Here is an 18,336-nt window from a genome sequence, read left to right as displayed (position 1 = left end):
CATTGATTGATTTATGTTCGACTCCAGGTTCACATCACCGGCATGACCTGGTAAATTGATAGTAAGTGTCAACTTGTTGCCCAGGTCATTTCTGTCCTCCCATGATTCCAATCCATCATGACCTGGCTTAAGTTTTATCGACTTCTCCTCTTTGTCGTGATGTCGCTTATTTGTCTGATTATGCTTGAGTTTGTTGTTACATGAGGTATTTGATTTGCAATACGGTGTTCTTTTGGTTGTATCTACTGTTGTTTCCATTCTTGTAGAATTACTGGCGTCCTAAACCAACTCAGACATCTGAGTTGGAGTTCTTCTTCTTCACTCCCAATGAGAGGGAGCAAATTCTGTTGAACGATATTTCGTGGAAGGGTCTTTGCTACCACCCATGCTTAAGATTGTCACCAATTCGTGCAAGTGGTTCCCAATGTTGACAAGTTGGCCGGCTCAGGCTGGTACAATATATTTCCCATTATGTTAATCCGGTGAGCTCAAAGGGTCTAGTTGTTACTTGTTAGCATAAATTTGGAAATCGAAGCAATATATGCTCGCATTTGGGTTACAAAATTTTAAAGTACAAATTTTTAGTAAGAATTCAATATGTTCCTTAACAAAATGACACGGGTTTCTACTATGAAACCAGTGTGGCAGGAATGATCTAAAGTATCACTGTTATCATCTTTGAGCTCCTCAGACCAGCAAGAGATCCAGCCCATGCCGGCTGGCCGGGCCAGTCTGTCCAGCGGGGCGTGAGAACTGAAATTGTTAAGGATCACATCTCTCCATATTTAAATATCCACAGGCAAAATCGCGAAGTGTAAAGGGGTTGGTCTTGAGAATTCAGTTGTTAAATTTCTTCTCTGATTACTTGACACTGATCAACTATCATGCAAAATTACATGATTGTAAGAAGAGAAGTGCGTGCGAAAATCTTTTTATGGTTTTGCTCAAGAGGAAGATATGTAATTTTCCTTCTTTCCTGCTATTTGTATTAAAGGTAAAGTTCCTGAATGGTGCAGATTTGCTATTAAGTTTCTATCTGGATGAGTCCCCTAACTACCTTAGGTTGTAAATTTAAGGTGTCTACTATCTATATTCCTTCTTCAAAGAATCTAGCAGAAATTGCGAAAGTCCTGTTTTTAGATGGATGGAAAGCAGAATAATTGACTTGAAAATTCTTTCATATAGTAACTTGTTTAACATGAACCTGTTCTATTTTCTTGAAGGGCCGGAACTTGTCCATCTGAATGTTGATTGACGATTGTAGTCTCTCTCTATAAGAAGGATTACTTTTCACAAAAACTTTGGTTCCTGAGGTAATGAGATACAGAAAGACAGATCACCATTACTCCCTAAAAAACTTAAAAAGACTGTTGCAACTAATGTTGGCCACTGAGTATTGTGACTCTTGCCCTATTATGCAATCCATCCAATTATTCTTGGTCTAATTATGATATTGATTTGAGCCAGCAGTTTGCTATCTTGTCCTAGATGGACATATTTATCCTAAAATTTTCCAGTAAAACTGGTTTCACAAGTGGCTGTCAGGCCTCTTGAGAGCAGGAATCATTCCTTTCATCCTTAATCCACTTTGACAAAATTGTTGAAATTCTTTCCAGAGCGTCCGCTTTCTGTAGCAGTACTATTCATCGCCTTTGCTTTTAAATCCAGGGCCGCCCTTGCTTTCAATCCTTGATCAGTTAGAAGCAGCTCGACCTTATTCTTTATTTCTTCTCGTCCAACAATTCCATTTTCATCTCGGTTGAGTCGTCCTCCAAGCTTCCATGCATCACAGATGTAGCTCTGGTTAAGGAATTGGTCTGCAAAGTAAGGCCAGCAAAGGAATGGAAGACCATTGCTAACGCCCTCAATGGCAGAATTCCAACCACAGTGGCTTAGGAAGCAAGCCACAGAAGGATGACTCAAGACCTTTTGTTGAGGTGCCCAACCAACTAGCGGCCCTCCTCCCTGTATTCTGTCTGTGCAATGCCTGTCACATTGTTTATATCTCGCCTTACAACCCAGAGGAACGGCATATTGGTGAGTTCAAGACCTAGTGCATGTTTCTGTCGTAGTAATCAAATGACATTTTGTTACTTGGACACTCATAATGCAAAACACAGGTGTTATTGGTTCATATGTTTGGCGACATTTGTCGTAACAAGATTATAAATTTTAACTGCATCGAGAAAACACATCTTCCAGTACTTTTTGTGATTCGATACACAGAGGATGTTGAAATCATCAATCTTTGAGGGCATTATTCCGAAAACTATATTGTGACTTGGATATGTCAAGAGCTCTTCTGTGTTTTCATCCAATCAACAAAATTGGTGAAATTCTCGTGGGAGCTTCCTCCTTCTCCAATGTTATTCATCAGTCTTTCCTTGAGATGCAAAGCTCTCTCCTTGAACGTCATTGTACCTAGCAGTTCATCCACCTTGTTCTTTATTTCGCCATGTGCGATTGCCCCACTTGCGTCTCGCTTGAATCCTAGCCCAACCTTCCAAATATCACATATATAGCTCTGGTTAAAGAACTGGTCAGCAAAGTAAGGCCAGCATAACATGGGAACTCCGTTGCTTACGCTTTCCACTGTGGAGTTCCAACCACAATGACTCAAAAAGCAAGCAATAGAAGGATGACTCAGAACCTTTTGCTGCGGTGCCCAGCTCACTATTTGACCTTGAGTTGCTGTTTTGTGTTGAAGTCCTTCTACATAAGTTGCATTGGTCCCATCTTTCGTATCTTGTCTCAGAACCCACAGGAATGGCCTGTTAGTGAGTTCAAGGCCTAGAGCTAATTCCTCGAACTGAGGTTTGCTAAATGTTGCAAAGCTGCCAAATGCAACATAGATCACTGAGCCAGGTGGTTGCTCATCGAGCCATTCCAGACAGGTTGAGTCCTCCATCCAGAAGTGCCCTGCTGAATTCCCCAGGCGGTTGCTTGCTAGGAGCGGGCCAATAGGCTTAATCTCTGGAGCCAAGTCGAATGCTCCAGGCTCAAGGTCATAAGTTGAGTTACAAATCAGCCAGTCCGCCAACTTCACAAGTCTGTTGTTTTGAACCATGGCTCCAAAAATGATTTTCTGCAAAGCCAAGTTCGCCACGCGTGCCCAAACAAAGTCTGATGTATTCATCAAAGGCATGGTCGGTGCAAGCTGCAGCGTCTGCTTCTTTATCGGAGTTCCTGATACAAAATATATCACCTTCAGGCTTTACTTAGTTGAACTATTTAGTCTTCTGTCGAACTGAATTCTTGTCTAAAAACTGAAGCTCGCTCCAAGTTGAGAACTAGAGATACATGTGCATGCATATATAAAATACATGGAGCTATATTTTTAGCTTTTCTACAACACTGTGATGGGCTATTAATTGTGAATAAATGAGGGTAGGAGCTAAGAATTGTAAGCAGTAACATAAAAAAAATATGAAATTCTCACCATCGTGGTCTATTATCCCATCATCAATGAGGCAAGGAATTCTAAATCCCAAGACCAAGGAAGCAGCTGCTGCTGTCAAGAAGGCCGCTCGTCTGATTCCCATCTTCCCTGCAACTTCCAGAGCCCACCCAAGACCCTGATCTGCAATGACACAAGTAATTGGCTCCTCCTCTGATGCATTGATCTCTCTTATCAACTCCTCAAGTTTCCCGGGCATGACTCTGTAGATGGCCTCGGCTAACTTCCCAGGGATCTTCCTTTCCTCCTCTGATTCCAGTCCATCGGGGATCGCAACCAAACGAATACGATCATCCAATAAACCTTTATCTGCCAATGCATCGAGAACCCGCTCGTGAGTGACTTCAGTATTGACGAATGTGATTATGAAGCCATGCTCGACTAAGCATTGTGCAAGCTCCATCAAGGGAATTACGTGCCCTTGCACAGGAAAAGGAATCACCAGGACGTGCGGGTTGGCCATTCTGGGTTTCCGAGCTGTGTGTTTTCAGCTTTCTGATTGGTGGTTAGTACTTTGACCTGGTATCGAGTTTTCCATCTTCGTGTCTAGCTGATTTATTGAGTTTTGAAGCTGGGGAATCTTTCTCTTCTCCTGTCATTTTCGACTCGTCACGTCACTGAAACTCATAATAAAGATTCGAAGCACTACCAGAACAACAACCTTTTTTTTTAGGGAAATTTGCCAAATTGGTCCCTAACATTTTCACAAAACACTTTTTTAGTCCATAACATTTAAAATCAGCCAGAATAGTTCCTAACATATAAATTATGAGCCAGTTTGGTCCTAATGCTCATATTTGCTCTTTTTTCCGGCTAAAAATAGTACACCGACATAATTTCAAGGGCAAAATTGAAAAAATTCGTTACCATAATTTTGCAGCCCTCAAACTCTTCCACCACTTCTTCAATTGATTCTCACCCTTTTGCTGAAGCTTTCCAAAGGCTTTGTGGGTTTAAGAAGGTGCAGAGAATTATTTTCCAAATAAGAAGATAAAAATGAGTTCTTTGTTGAAATTGATATCGAATTCAGAGATTTCCAAACTGAAAAGGGTCTTTTTCTCAATAACCATAGCTGCCTGAGAGAACCCATGTTGCTGATTCCTTGGTTAAGAGGAGCAAGGACGGATGATTTTACGAAGTCAGAAGCAGAAGAAGAGATTGGGTCAATGGCTGAATAGAGACGGAGGAATATGGGCTCCGTTCAAGCAAAGATAGCCTGTGGACTTGCCAAAATGCTCCAACAGCTTTCTTACCAAATTTGAGCAATCAATATGAGGGAACTGCAGATATTGGTACAGAGTATTGTGGAAGAAGATGATTATGCATTGGAAGCCGCTGATTGTGACAGATGCAGGCTCTGTCTTGTTTGAAAGAATTGAAGCTGAAGCTTTCCAACCCACAAAGCCTTTTGCTTAATTTTCCACCTCCGGAATTTAGATGTCCTCTTTCTGGACAACTCATGATTGACCTTGTTGTCATAGCCTCTAGCCAGGTTAGTAGATTTCCCATTAATCTTCTGTTCGAGATTGAAACTTTTTCTTGGTGGCTTTGATATTTCTTGAAACTTCTTTTTGGTGTCTTGATATTTCTGTCTTTTCATTCAATTTTTCTTGTTAATTCTCCATCCTAGTAGCAGTAGGTTGAGAATCAATTGAAGAAGCGGTGGAAGAGTTTGAGGGCTGCAAAATTATGGATTAACGAATTTTTCCGATTTTGCCCTTGAAATTATGCCGGTGTACTATTTTTAGCCGGAAAAAAGAGCAAATACGAACATTAGGACCAAACTGGCTCATAATTTATATGTTAGGAACTATTCTGGCTGATTTTAAATGTTAGGGACTAAAAAAGTGTTTTGTGAAAATGTTAGGGACTAATTTGGCAAATTTCCCTTTTTTTTATTATTACGTTGTACACCTTTGGTTTTTTCCATCAATTATTATTGTTTGTTTGTCTTGTTTTTTTGGCTCGCGTTTGGTATTTTGGCTTCTGGTGCTGCGTTGTTAGCTGGACTTTTGGGCAGAAATATTCTAGATCAGCCATTATCAAAAAATTTTTTTGATTTGTTTGTCCTGACACTTACTTTTATTTTATTTTATTTTATCTGGTCCCAGTGATTTTTTAATTATTGGCAGGCATACTAGAGTATTACATTGGTCCGTACTCAACAACTCAAGAATGCGGGGCTTCTGACGCGAAAAAAAAAGAAGAGAATGTTGGGCCTCGAGCTCTGGATTTTTCCCCTATAAAGGTTCCCGAACTTGATTCTTGTTCGTCGTATGATGATTTTAAGGTGCTATCTAGTTGAGCTTCGGGAACAAACCTAGATTGCAATTTTGCTTCTGAGTAACCCAAAAGCTCTTAAGCCCAGTCCGCTGACATCAGAGGCCCGATACGTAGCTCTTTTACGTTGATACAAAAAGGAAAAGGTAGCCCAAGAAGTAGAAAGGGAGTTTACAATGAAGTCAGCTAGCCCACAAGACGGGGCTTACTTTCTCTTTTCAGACCACGAACACTTATGGTGCTCCCGGTTTCTGTGGAGGGGGTAAAGACTGCAAAGTAGTACAACAAATCATGCTTCTACAATAAATGAGCATTGATTGACATATCATAGAAATATTTTCTTGATGTAGATGATTTTTTTCCTTTTTTTTTTGTGGATGTTTCTTGAGATTTTTGGGAAGGAATCAGGCAGAAAAGAGGGACGATGCTGGAAATGGCAAAATCATTGGAAGCGTGGCCTAAGACAATAATACTAACCCCTTGACCACCTGGTTATGTACCGTTTTGTTGTAGTGTTTCTTTATGTCCGTGCCATTTCCGCCTCCAAGACCTACGTTTTTAGAACTGCATGGATCATATTTCAAACTGGAAAGGCTCTTGGTACAGCAGGAGCCTCTCAAAGAAATCTACTTGAGGAATCCCAGACGAAAGTGAAACTAGGACCATCAAACCAAATAAAAAGCTCGGGGAACTCCTCCTAATCTCTGAAGCTGAACAGCAATTTACATTGCTGTTGCAAATTGGAACCCATTTACAAAAGTTCTTGATATCCAAATTTAGGAAAAAATTTCTGATCCCTTCTTGTACATTGCCCGGAAAAAAATGTAATCTACTGTGCGTATCACGAGTATTTATACAAGTACACTTAATACTAGAAGGGCATGACCCGAAGCCCAAAAGGGATACAGTTACAGTCGGCGAGAGGCAACCAACAAGGAACATTTGGAGCAGGCAGCAGCATCGTCAAATTCATATTATCACAATCTCAACAATACTCACAATAAAAAAAGAAAAAAGAAAAGTTGAGGCATATTACACTTGCACATCTAGAATAGGACCACGCTCCGCTCCCCGGTAAATCCAAATCAATCACCACTAAAATTATAAAAATTCTGATAAAAATCCACCAAATTATTAAAAACAGAAAATTGGGGAAAGCCCACAATACAATTCAACAATACAATCTCAGGTTTGGAAGGATGGGGTCCCACCCTTACAAGCCTGATGAGAGAGAAAGGGCATCTCACGTGCTGATGATGGATGATTGGTGGGAAAGAATAACTGCAAAAGTGCCAAAGAATTCAAAATGTTGGAATGTTTCAATACGCAGACACAACAGACGCGCAAAATCAAAGACAGCCCCTTTTGCTGTCAGCAAATCTCGGCTTCGGACAGAGAAGGCCCTTTTTCTAGTTTGTTCGCCCAATCATATGTCAACCCCTCGCGCGTTGGACACACATACATACGCATTTCTTCTGCATTCATGGATGTTAGTACAAGATCCTACTGTAAAAAACTTACTGGTACGAAGTGTACGGCTAGTGTGTGCGTGTGTGACTGCGTGTAATTGTTGTTGGGTTGCTTTATACCGAATGGGATCATGATATGATACGCCATATCAATGCGAATTCTTGTCTTTTTATGTCACATCGCTTTCCCGCAATCATATGATTTATGATTTTCAGTCAGATGCTGAATCTTGTCTTTAGTGGATAGACACAATGGCCGTTGGTTGGTTGGTTGGTTGGTTGGTCAACGTTAAGGGTACAATCTGGATTTGATGACGTGTCACTGCAGCAGCATTGAGTCAAAAGATCTTGACAAGGATAAACGAAAGGTAATCTTGGTCCGAGGTTCTTCTCTCACCGAATCGAAATTGAAAAATTCTGACCCTCCATTGTCGACAGGGAGGGCCACAGAATCACTTTCCGAAACCTTGGCACTGGCCAGCAAAGATTAAAAACAATTAAATGAAGGGTCTTTTTCAGAAGCTCCCTATTTTTCTTTACGCAAGTGACAGAGAGGTTACCCCAACAAAATTGCTTACGAGTTTTAGCTTAGGGCACTCAGAAAAAGACGAGAGCCTTGCCCAAAAAATTTTGATGCATTGCCATGAATCCAAAATCCTAGTTAGGTTTTTAATATGGTCGAGAAATATAGGTGTCCATCAAGATTATATAAAAAAAAAAAAAAAGGTGTAAAATTGCTTTTTCACCTGATTTCTTGGTCTTCAAGAGGCCCGCACCTGCACACAATCCTGAAAAGAAAGAATGAGCACAACAAAGAGGCAGAGAATGGGAGGCCAAGCAGATCCAAATCTACCATGCTATTACATTTTAATTCAGTTATGCTGCATCCTGATGATATATATATTTAACTGCACGTTGCCTCACCTAGTTGCTATCGAGGGGATGATTCACTTGCTATGTATAAATGAAGCGTACAAATTCCCTCAAAATTTCACAGCAGCAAACCCCTCTTGGTGGTAAAAAGATCAGCCGGCATCCTAGCTAGCAGGGAGCTTGTCCCTGATTTTCTATTCCAGCTCCCAGGCCACTAATGCGTTCCAAGCATAGGTATTTTCTATTCTTCCAACATAGCCCAAGTATTATGGAGTTGCAGACTGCAAATAAAGGGATAAGTACTACAAAGACTTAGTTTAGATCGTTCAGGATCACAAGGAGATGCAATTAACCCCTTCTGGCACCACTTTAGGCATTGGATGTGCTACGACATATCTCTGAGGGGACGTTTTGTGTACACCAGGATTTGCACCAGAGGATGATGTATTAACTGAAACAATATGTCCCCTACTGTGGTACTTAGCAAATCGGTTTATGACAGAGAACCTCTCCAATTCCTGGGAATCCACTTTTATGTCCACAAATGACAGAGTCTTGTCCAGTCTGCAGCCAAAAAATTCAGAAATAGACAAACAAATAATGAACGTGTAATATTGAGATCTTTCATTTGCCCAGTGTGCTGCACAATACTTCTAACATAATTAAAGTTTATTCTTTTTCACCCCCCTTTTCTAATTAAAAGCTAATGGCACAACTCAAGATTTTTGGCAGGAGAAACAGCAGCAAATTCTGCACAAACAGGAATCTAAAATTCAGTAGTTTCTAGGTTCCTCCTCCAACTCATGCCATATTGGTCAAAATTTCTCAACATTCAAAACCTATAAAGGCTTGCAAGATTATTCTTTTCTTACCTGAACAATTCATCTCCAAGCCTTTTGGCTCGATCAATGAACTTCTCTACAGCTTCGAAAAAGTCCAGCTGACCAACTCTCTCAGAGGTTTTCAGATCCTTAGAAGACCTAAACAGCAATTAAATCCAACAATTAGATGACACATATGGAACATCAGATTGTTATGGCATGAACTCTTTCATTTTTATTTTTATTTTATTTATTTATTTCTGTATAGACATGATAATAGATATCTATGGTGCTGTAAATTATCATTTTTGGTATAAAAAGGAATGAAAGTGAGTAACTTGAAAAGAAAAACGTACATGTCACTGGTGAGAGGCGGCCTTTTAGAACTACTCGTCATGCTGCAAGCATCACCCAGGGCTAATCGAGCAACAAAATATATCATGTTCTCAGCGTTTGACAAGGCATCTGGTGAGAGGACAATTGGTGCAGGTCGAAAGATTTTTTGCGTAAGCTGTGTTGTCGATAAAAGCCTTTTCTTTGCTCGAGATATTGGAAATACATCCTCCACCATTTCAGCTTCATCCTCTACCTGAAGATAACAGATCACTAGAAGTTGGTTCTTTTGAATCTCAATCATAGCAGATCTTAGCTTCGAGAAAATCTAACTACATTGTTCAGAGCTCTGAGTCTTCCTTCAATCACTAACTTACCTTTTCACTTAATCGATTTGAAGCTAATGCCCATTCGGATTCTGCCATGCTGCTGCAGTAAAAATTTGTTGTCAATTGTAAGCTATGTATAAGTATTAATCATTCTTGTTTCCAAATAAACAATAAAGACAGAAATTGTAAGAAAAAACGATGGAGAGAATAACATGTATCATATATAAATTTCTATTTCATAATGTGAGTGATGATGAAAAATCAAGGAAAATTATGTCTTTGCTTTATAAGCGAAAAGAGCCATTCCATCAATTATACCAAGTCTAAGGATATTGAATTCGATAGACAGTCAAGACAGTCAAAAGAAAGTCTGACAAGCAACAAACACTGCAGCAAGTTATGCAGATTGTTTACGCACCTAACTTTCTGAAGCTGCTGCGAAACATTAGTTACTTCTTTGTGCCATGGAAGAATATCATAGGCAGCAAGTTTTCGCTTCTTAGGAGCAGAAACAGCCAAATTTCGTTGACCGTCATCTAATGGCATGACAAATAGAGGTTGTAGCTCTTTAGCTGGTACCATCTCGGTAGCTGAATTTGGCAATATGCTGCTTGGTAGACTGGCAATAGATGAATTTACTTGCCCAATTGAAAACTGTTTAGCAACTTCCTTAGAATGCATCAAATCATACATTGATAGCATCTGCCCATTCTTCATACTTCCACTGGGTTCAGACCAGGATGGGGCCATTTGCACATTAACTTGGGACTGCGCTTTAGGATGACTATGAATGCCATTTTCTTCGAACTTTAATATTCCACAGTGGATGAAGACCTTAGATGAAGGTTTGCCTGGCTGATCTCTAATTACCTTTGATGAGCAAGTCATAGGCTCATTGTCAGAATTTAACTGTGAATTCGGATTTTGGTCACCCACTGCCAAATTTGTGACCCCTGACTTAAGCCCATATAACATCCTTGCATGTCCATTTACCTGCTGAACAAAATCTATGTTCAAATTCGTTATATTTTACTAGCACCATGTCACAAGGTGCAGTTTCCAAATTAATAAAATAGCGCACCTGGTGTAGCAGAGTAAATTTTTGCTGGAGATCAGGGGGACTCAAAGATCTGAGAGAAACATCATTATCATTCCCAGAAACATTAGGAGCATTGTTGTCTCTGTGCTCCACTCTATCAAATGCCCGACAGTGTGTAGCAGTGTTCATTGGAACAGAGGCAGTAGCACGTGCTCCTAACATATGCTTCCCAACAGCTTCATGCCCATGATCTAATGTATCATGTGTAAAAGGGGTGGATACTCCTGATGGGTTCAGTTGATCCATCTGGTCTTCCTTAGAGTCATAACCTTGTCTTGTTGGTGAACAGGCATTTGTTTCTTTGATATTAACTCCATCTTGGAATGAGATTTGCTTGTACTGCTGAAGCTGAGCCCCTCTAGCAGTATGTGCATTGATATTTGTTGAATCTGGGGAAGAAAGTGAAACTGAGAACACATTGGGCACATCTGATTGCAGCACCTCTGTCTGACTAGGTGAATTTTGGGACATATTTGGCAGCCTCATAGAATGTCTGATCTGCTGAGGCACACAAGATGTTGAAGTTAGCTGAGTGACTGGCAGACTCTCTAATCTTGGAAATTCTTCACCTTGCAAACTGGTTTGAAACAGATCAGATGCTTCAGGGGTAGCAGCACTCGCTTGAAGTATGCCTGTAAAAGCAGGAAGTGCTACATGGGGCATTTGACCTTCCACAGGTGTAACAGCAAGCCACTGATTTTGAAGCCGGCTGTTGAGATACAAAGGACCTGAAGCATTTATTGCACTTGAACTTGCCTGGAAATTGATACATCAAGTTAGTGCCTTTTGACCATGTCTTCCAACCAAATAGACAACGTACTAGAAACTAGAGGGAGTCATGAAGTTATGGTCTTCCAATAACTCAAAACAACAAAATTAGAATTTGTCGACTAACCAGTGATGGAGAACCAAAAGCAGAGCATGACTTTGGGAGGCGCTCAGATGGAGTGGCCAACCTTAAATTGAAGCCTTGTGAAGCAGAGGTAGTATAAAACAAATTACAATTTTCAATTTGGGATAGTTGAGATGATGGAACCAAATCTCTTGAGCACAAGTGTGTCCCAGACCTAATCTCCACAGATTTGTCAGCCTTGTTCATTAGTTGAAGCCTATTTCCACTGCAACAGAAGATATAAATCAGAATTCCCAGAAGGTGTACCCAGACCAAAGTGTGGGGCAGTAGTGCTGTCTGAGGAGTATGTAAGAAGATTCTATGTGTCTGTCTAACGCATAAAAAAGAATCTTCATATAAATAGAATGGTTTTGCTGGTTAGCATTCAGATATTTGCAGATACGTATAAGCAGGCCAAGCAGAAACCTTGAGCATGGAGTAGATTATGGTTACCTTGGATTATAACTGATTCTTTGGCCAGAAAAGGCAGCTGAACTATCAAATAGTGCAGCAATAGAGTCAGCATTATTTCTAGGTGGCAACTCCTCTGATGCTCTTGAGTTTGTCTCAAAGTCTGCAGAGAGAACCTGTGGGAAAAGATGCATAACAACATGGCATTCGGGTAAAAAAGGTACTGAAGAAAACAATTATAATCATCTTTGTGAAGTAATACATGATTGAGATAACCTTTTCTGAGCTTATCCCAACATTAGCAATGTTATCAACATACTGTCGAACATACGCTTGCTTCTGATTGCTCCAGGCACAGTGAAACAGAAGTGCAAAAAGAAACCATGTTTCATATTGTCCACAACAAAATATGCATTCCTAAACATTACTTATGAAATTGCTAATACTGGAAAAAGTGATAACCAACCTGATCAGGTAACCTTTGACCTCCGCAAACCATCGGCTGAGACCCACTTTCGTGCAACCACACGTTTTCATTCAGCTCATTTCCTACAATAGAGGTGATACACTAAAAGTAAAGCCACTTAGATATGGCAATCTTGCATTGCATATGAGGGGCATCAACAATTAAATGTCATCATAAAGTGCATGAAACTCCTTTTGTTTGACGTCTGCTATGACAGGCTTGCCCCACAAAACAATACAAAAATGGAATTGGTTTTTCATTTCGCTACAGCATAAAAGAGTCAAGTAGACCTCTGATGCTGGATCAAATTCTATTCATTGTCAAGCAAAAGATTTGCCACATGTATACCATTAATTCTCCGCAAGCTATCAAGATTTCTATTTGTAATAATAAACCATCAACACAAGATCGACAACATTCTTTATCATCATCAAATTAAACATAAAGTTCACCGATTTATTAGGTTTCTATTATTTTACCTATTAGGTTAGTGCCTGATTGGCCACTCATCGTACAAGGAAATATGCTTGGTTGATGCCTATCATTTTGGGAATCTTCAGATTGCTGATTGTGCCAAGCATTTTGCAACAGTTGACGTGCTTGCATCGGTTGCCATCCCTCAACATTTGCTTTGTGTTGAGGATTTTGCTCAAACCACTTGTGAGCATTTTTAGATGACTGCTGAACAAAATCATGGGGGGAATCTAGATGCATTCCCTGTTTTGGTCTAACCACATTGTGACTTTGCTGTAGTGTAGGAAAGCTGCAATTTGGATTCGAATTTTGAAATGAAATCTCAGACTTTGAAGTGGGAGATGAGATGCTATGTAAGTTTTTATCCACCCAACTACTTTGTTTCCCATCACCAATGTAATTTGTCTGCTGATTATCATCTGAGAGCTCAGGGTTCTGAAAGGTTAAACTGCTCCACTCTTCTTGTTGTCCAGTATCACTGCTAGATGCTTCTGCAACAGCAGACTGCATAAGAGCACTCCAGGTACCACTCTGATTTGAAGAATAAGTGCCCATAAAATCTGCATGCTCTCCGTTACTATCAAAGCCTGCTAGACCCACATTACTTTGTTGACCAAGAGATGATCCCCAACAGTTGTCATCTGTGTTGAATAAAATTTTCTCTTCCAAAGGGTCCAGTGAAGTTGCAGTCTTTGATGTTTTCCCTGCAGAGGGTAGACAGCGACCAGCTTCTTGTTGTCTCAAACCAGATTTATTCATTCCCGTATGAGTTTGAAGGGCATGTTGTTGCTGAAAGCTAGCAGGTCGAACTCCATCAGCTGAAGCATGCAAGAGAAGTCGTCCAAACATATTCCTATCTTCAGTTACATTTTGGGAGACAAATGCTTTATCTGAAAAGCACACTTTCTGTTGAGATGCATTGAATTGCTCATTCCCAAGGGAGTTGTTGATAGTTGATGAGTGCATCTCCGGTATCTCCCATTGGTTATTATTGCCCCTGTTCAACATACTGGCAGAACTATGTGATGCTTCTTGGATATGAAAGTATGGATTCATATTATTCCCTAAGCTTGCAATAGGACTCCCATATAAAGACGCATCAAATTGCTCTGGTAGTACCCCATTTGAACCAATGGCCTGACCTTGCGCTTGTGAAAAAACCAATCCATTAGGAACCCCTTGCATAATTGGTGATGTGCCATGTTGCATCAAGTTAATGTCACCAACCATAAACATTTGTGATGTATCATGGACAGGCATTCCATTCATTGGAGGTGGGTGAAGACCAGCAGAAGTCTGTTTAGTTAAAAAAGGTAACTGATTTACAAAGCTGTGTTGCCTTGCATCACTTAACTCCCGAAGTTGCTGCTGGTGCTGCATTTCCTGCAGCCGTTTGAACAGTATCTGCCTCTGCAACATCTGTGTGTCTGAGGTGGTGGCTTACAATGTTGTCAAGAGCACCTATAAGAGAAGAAGAAGAAATAATCGAACAACGAGGACATCTCAAGCTTTTCGTTCCTTAATAGAGGTTTTATCTCATTACAACTCAAAAGAGAATGGTTCGTCCATAGTAATTCATAAATGCGAGCCTTTCATAAAGAGGCATGCCAATACAAGTTTCCCATTTTTCCCACTAAACATTGGCTTAATTTTTAGCATCCAAAATCAACTTTGCCCATGAGAAAAGCCCGTCCAATCCAGAGTTGACGTACAAAAGCTTAAAGCAGATACTGCTTTTGGCAAAACCAACTGTCTCCACTCCAGATTCTGCAAAACAACCAAAACTAATCGAGTAAATAAATCTTCTCTTAAGTTTTTTTTTTTTTGGTTTTGGTATTTTTGGGGGGGGGGGGGGGGGAGTCCATTTGCTACCACATACATGCAAAAAAGAAAAAAAAAAAACAGAAGGAAAAAAAAGCTAATAATGTGGCCTACTATTCCCCACTATGATACTATGGTGCTTGTGAAAATGAATGAGATTTACTTGCAAGTTCAAATTTGAGTGGAAATTTGTACTGCCGCAAACCAATTACAGCACAGAAAGAACTGTTTAGCGACAAGACTCTCAATTGCTATACTGAGAGTCTTTTCTAGCCAAAAGCAGCAGAGTTTGCGTCTTCTATCATTATATCAAGTTTTTCTTGAAACATAAAGATCGAAAATATCATTATATTTAGGAACTATGGTTTATAATCAGAAATTCGATCATGACTCTACCACATTACATACCAATAAGTATCGTTCCATATAAATGCGACAAAAAACTAGCAAAGCTCATTAAACGTAAATAACAGGCTTGTCTATAAAGTAGCTAAATTTAGCTCTACATGATTCAACCTCCTCATTAACACCAGAAATCTTCAACTAGTATTGCCATCAAAGCACGAAAGAAACCTCCGGAATTTTTTTTTTTTTTTTTCAAAAAGACACATGCAACTGCAACAATGCATTAAACATCTAAAAGATATCCTGTAATTACATCAATTCGCAAAACCACCGCATACCATCCAACTACGAAGCCCTGAAGTACCAGAATGAGTAACCAAAAAAAAATTTTTTTAACACCTTGGAAACAAAAATTCAAAGTTCATTTCACCATAATTAACAAAAGAAAACCACACAGAGAAGCAGTAACAACCAAAATTGCACCACAATCACAAATAAAAACAAAAAGGGTCAGCATATAAAAATAATTAGCTCAAGATAAAGCTCAAAACTTGAGATTAAAGCAGTAAAGTCAGTAACTTTAAGCCTGTATGACTAAGTATTCAGTGATCTGTGTAAGAAATTCAGGTGGGTTCTGTTAATGAAAGTGCTTTTTTAACTCACTTATAAATGGAAAATCAGCAAAAGCTCCATTTTTTTCGGCTTGCCAACAGTAGAGGGAAAAATGCTTCGCCTTTTTCTGCTTATTTACATATACACTACATAAATGTATAAACTTATACAGCTTTTTCTTCTCTCTCTAAAGATAAGTAGTGTGCTTTGCAAAGAGGGTGCGTCCAAGAGTTGAGCTCTCTTTCAGACTGGGCTGAAGATAAAGGGATCAAAGCAGCGTGAAATATCATATTATATTAAATATTTTCAAGAACCGAAAAGACCAAAAAGAAAAAAGAGAAAGAGAAAGGCATAGGCTCGGACCAAGGCTAGAGATTCGGAGTGGGGCTCGGTATTTGGAGGCTGGGGTAATAAATGGTGAGAAATGTCGGCGTGTTTCCACTATGTATGCGGACGCGGTGTACTGACCGCTGGATTCATGTATTCAATGGTTGAAGAGAATGACTTGTAAATGTAGCTTTGCAGTCGCGGAGTAGGGGGGCATTATCTTGGCCTGCGAAGGGCAAAAAAGTTGGGGGCTGGGTGTGGTAGTACACGCGCTCTCCGTCACGCGTGCACACCGCTTCTCTTTCTTTTGAGACGGCCTAGTGTATTACTACTATTTTATTTCTATGGAATTTTCGGGAGACTTTTTGGAGCATGAAATTCTTTCTTTTCTTCTCTCTTTTCGGTTACTAAATATCTTTTTTTTTTCCCGGGGCCATTGATATATAGTTCTTTCTCCAGCCGCCATGTTTTTTTTGGTCAAGGCCAGTAATCTATACACTTTTGATTTAATTATACATTATATGCATTGACAGCGTATGTAGTATTAACTTGAATGGATGTCACACATGCAAAAAATGATATTCAAATTGAAATTGAAATTAAGTGACATGCATCCCAAGGTATAAATGTATACTCTGTCAGAGTATAGAATATTAATATTTTTGATTTTCTTTTTTTGTTTAAATATCATCTTGAACCTATGAAGATTAATTCAAGCCCACAAGAAAACAATCTCTTGTTGTTTTCTAGCATTAATTCAGAGAAAATGGCATTGGATACTGGTACTATTTGGAACCATGCAATGTAGAACGTCCAACTCTTAGCTTTGTTATAGAAGTAAAATTAATCTAAACTGTCATCATATGTTTCCAAAGAAAAAATATGTGCCCCTAGCACTAGTGCCAATACTTCAAACATTTATACCAGAGAGTCGAGTGGCCTACATAACGCACATGGGCTGGGCTTTGATTGTCCGGCCCAAACCAGAAACAAGCCAATAATCACATTATTGCTTTCTTACGCTATCCTATTTGTGTAATTATACTACATATATTTTGTATTTTCTTCAATGTTTCTGTTCCAAAACAAATGGAAATAATTTTGAATTTGACTGAAGTAACAAAATTGCACGATTATGTGCAACAAAACAAGCACTATGCCAAATTTGCTTCACACCAACTGACCAAAAAAACGTATAACGAGCTTAAATGTGTTGTCTTCGCGGTTGACTTTAGGTAGAAACCGCATGTTGTTGTCAATGGATTTTGGGGGGGCAACTTTTCGTCATCCAGTTTAAAAAGGGAAAAAGAGGCACTGAAAATGAGGGCAGGAAACTGCAGTTCGTTCGTTGGGAGAAAAACAAAAGCCCTGTTCGAGCAGTTCTCAGCTGTCACTTTCTGAAAAATGGAATAAATGTCGTAGGAGTATGTGTTTATTTACGTTTCAGTTCAGGTTCGCCATCAAGTAGGAGTATCTTCCAAGTACGTACGTCTGTTCCTTTTTATTATGGGTATTTTGCCCTTCCCTTCAAGGAATCATCATGACATGCAACACAACTCACTGGGAAAAAGATGCAGCACGTACGTACGTACGTACTACTTAATTCCATGCATGCATCTTTGCATACATGCAGGAGGGGATTCACTTTTTAATAATTAATTAAAACTGATCATCACATCAGATCGGATTCAGAACCAAAGCGAAAGATTCTCTACTTTCTCGCTCGCTCCTCCTCCGCCAAGGCAGGAACAGTTGTCAATTCTAACCTTTTTCCGAAGGCATGCATGAGGCCCTTTCCCCATATTCAACTAATCTCCAAGTTCTTGCAGGTGATTTTCAAGTATTAGGAGTGTTATGGTACGGCCATTCGTACATCTCATGCAATGGTGTTTTTGAGTAGTAGTTATTACAGTATTAATACCGCCTTTTTATTGTCACTACAATATTTTTCTTGTATGCTAATGTATATGGATAGCCTTAGTTCTTGACGGTTCCACAATCATCATTTCAGTCCTCAAACGGATGAACTCCTATCATTTGTTTCAAAAGGGATTTAGATATTTGGAGCAATTCAGGAACATTCTTGGTAAATGAGTTTGAATGAATGATCTGACCGAATATTTTATTGTTCTGGAGAGAGAAATAAATTATCAATTTTACTAGACCACAACATATGGAAATTGTTTGATTATTAACTGATGTAATGAAGGCAGTTAATTGAACAAGTTAAATGACGTATTTCAGCAGACGTAACATAGAGAGAGAATTCATGAAAGACACTGAAATGATTGGATGGACTAGTTACCAATTAGCACATTTGATATAGT

General features: G+C 39.5%; 3 protein-coding genes across 8 annotated transcripts; all 3 read right to left on the bottom strand.

Annotated features, from left to right (window-relative positions):
- Positions 1-1,578: 1,578 nt before the first annotated feature.
- Positions 1,579-2,258, bottom strand: LOC113752782 (UDP-glycosyltransferase 83A1-like). Its single transcript, XM_027296843.1, has 2 exons — positions 2,206-2,258; positions 1,579-1,987 (listed from the first exon to the last, which is right to left on the bottom strand). The coding sequence occupies exons 1-2, from the start codon at positions 2,256-2,258 to the stop codon at positions 1,579-1,581; spliced, it is 462 nt and encodes a 153-aa protein (XP_027152644.1).
- On the bottom strand, positions 2,157-3,920 carry LOC113754263 (UDP-glycosyltransferase 83A1). Its single transcript, XM_027298637.1, has 2 exons — positions 3,440-3,920; positions 2,157-3,186 (listed from the first exon to the last, which is right to left on the bottom strand). Exons 1-2 carry the CDS (start codon positions 3,918-3,920, stop codon positions 2,291-2,293), a joined length of 1,377 nt encoding a protein of 458 aa, XP_027154438.1. The 3' UTR covers positions 2,157-2,290.
- Positions 3,921-7,931: 4,011 nt separating this feature from the next.
- Positions 7,932-15,932, bottom strand: LOC113753598. 6 transcript variants are annotated; one of them, XR_003465050.1, is made up of 13 exons: positions 15,734-15,932; positions 12,910-14,671; positions 12,431-12,513; positions 12,241-12,303; positions 12,007-12,140; positions 11,557-11,779; positions 10,644-11,417; positions 9,981-10,558; positions 9,611-9,662; positions 9,257-9,489; positions 8,952-9,059; positions 8,131-8,643; positions 7,932-7,994 (listed from the first exon to the last, which is right to left on the bottom strand). XR_003465050.1 is itself a non-coding variant. In XM_027297786.1 (12 exons), exons 2-12 carry the CDS (start codon positions 14,321-14,323, stop codon positions 8,412-8,414), a joined length of 3,894 nt encoding a protein of 1,297 aa, XP_027153587.1. In that variant the 5' UTR covers positions 14,324-14,671; positions 15,734-15,932; the 3' UTR covers positions 8,047-8,411. The 6 variants fall into 6 exon arrangements, 5 of the variants coding, with proteins under 5 accessions (XP_027153587.1, XP_027153590.1, XP_027153589.1 ...); XM_027297786.1 differs by lacking the exon at positions 7,932-7,994 and having other exon boundaries at positions 8,047-8,643; XM_027297789.1 differs by lacking the exon at positions 7,932-7,994 and having other exon boundaries at positions 8,047-8,643; positions 9,611-9,659.
- Positions 15,933-18,336: the final 2,404 nt, after the last annotated feature.

This window comes from Coffea eugenioides, chromosome 11 (assembly GCF_003713205.1).
Source record: "Coffea eugenioides isolate CCC68of chromosome 11, Ceug_1.0, whole genome shotgun sequence".
NCBI classification, from domain to species: Eukaryota; Viridiplantae; Streptophyta; class Magnoliopsida; order Gentianales; family Rubiaceae; genus Coffea; species Coffea eugenioides.
The sequence above is the reverse complement of the archived record's forward strand: the minus strand, read 5'-3'. Positions and strand labels throughout refer to the sequence as shown.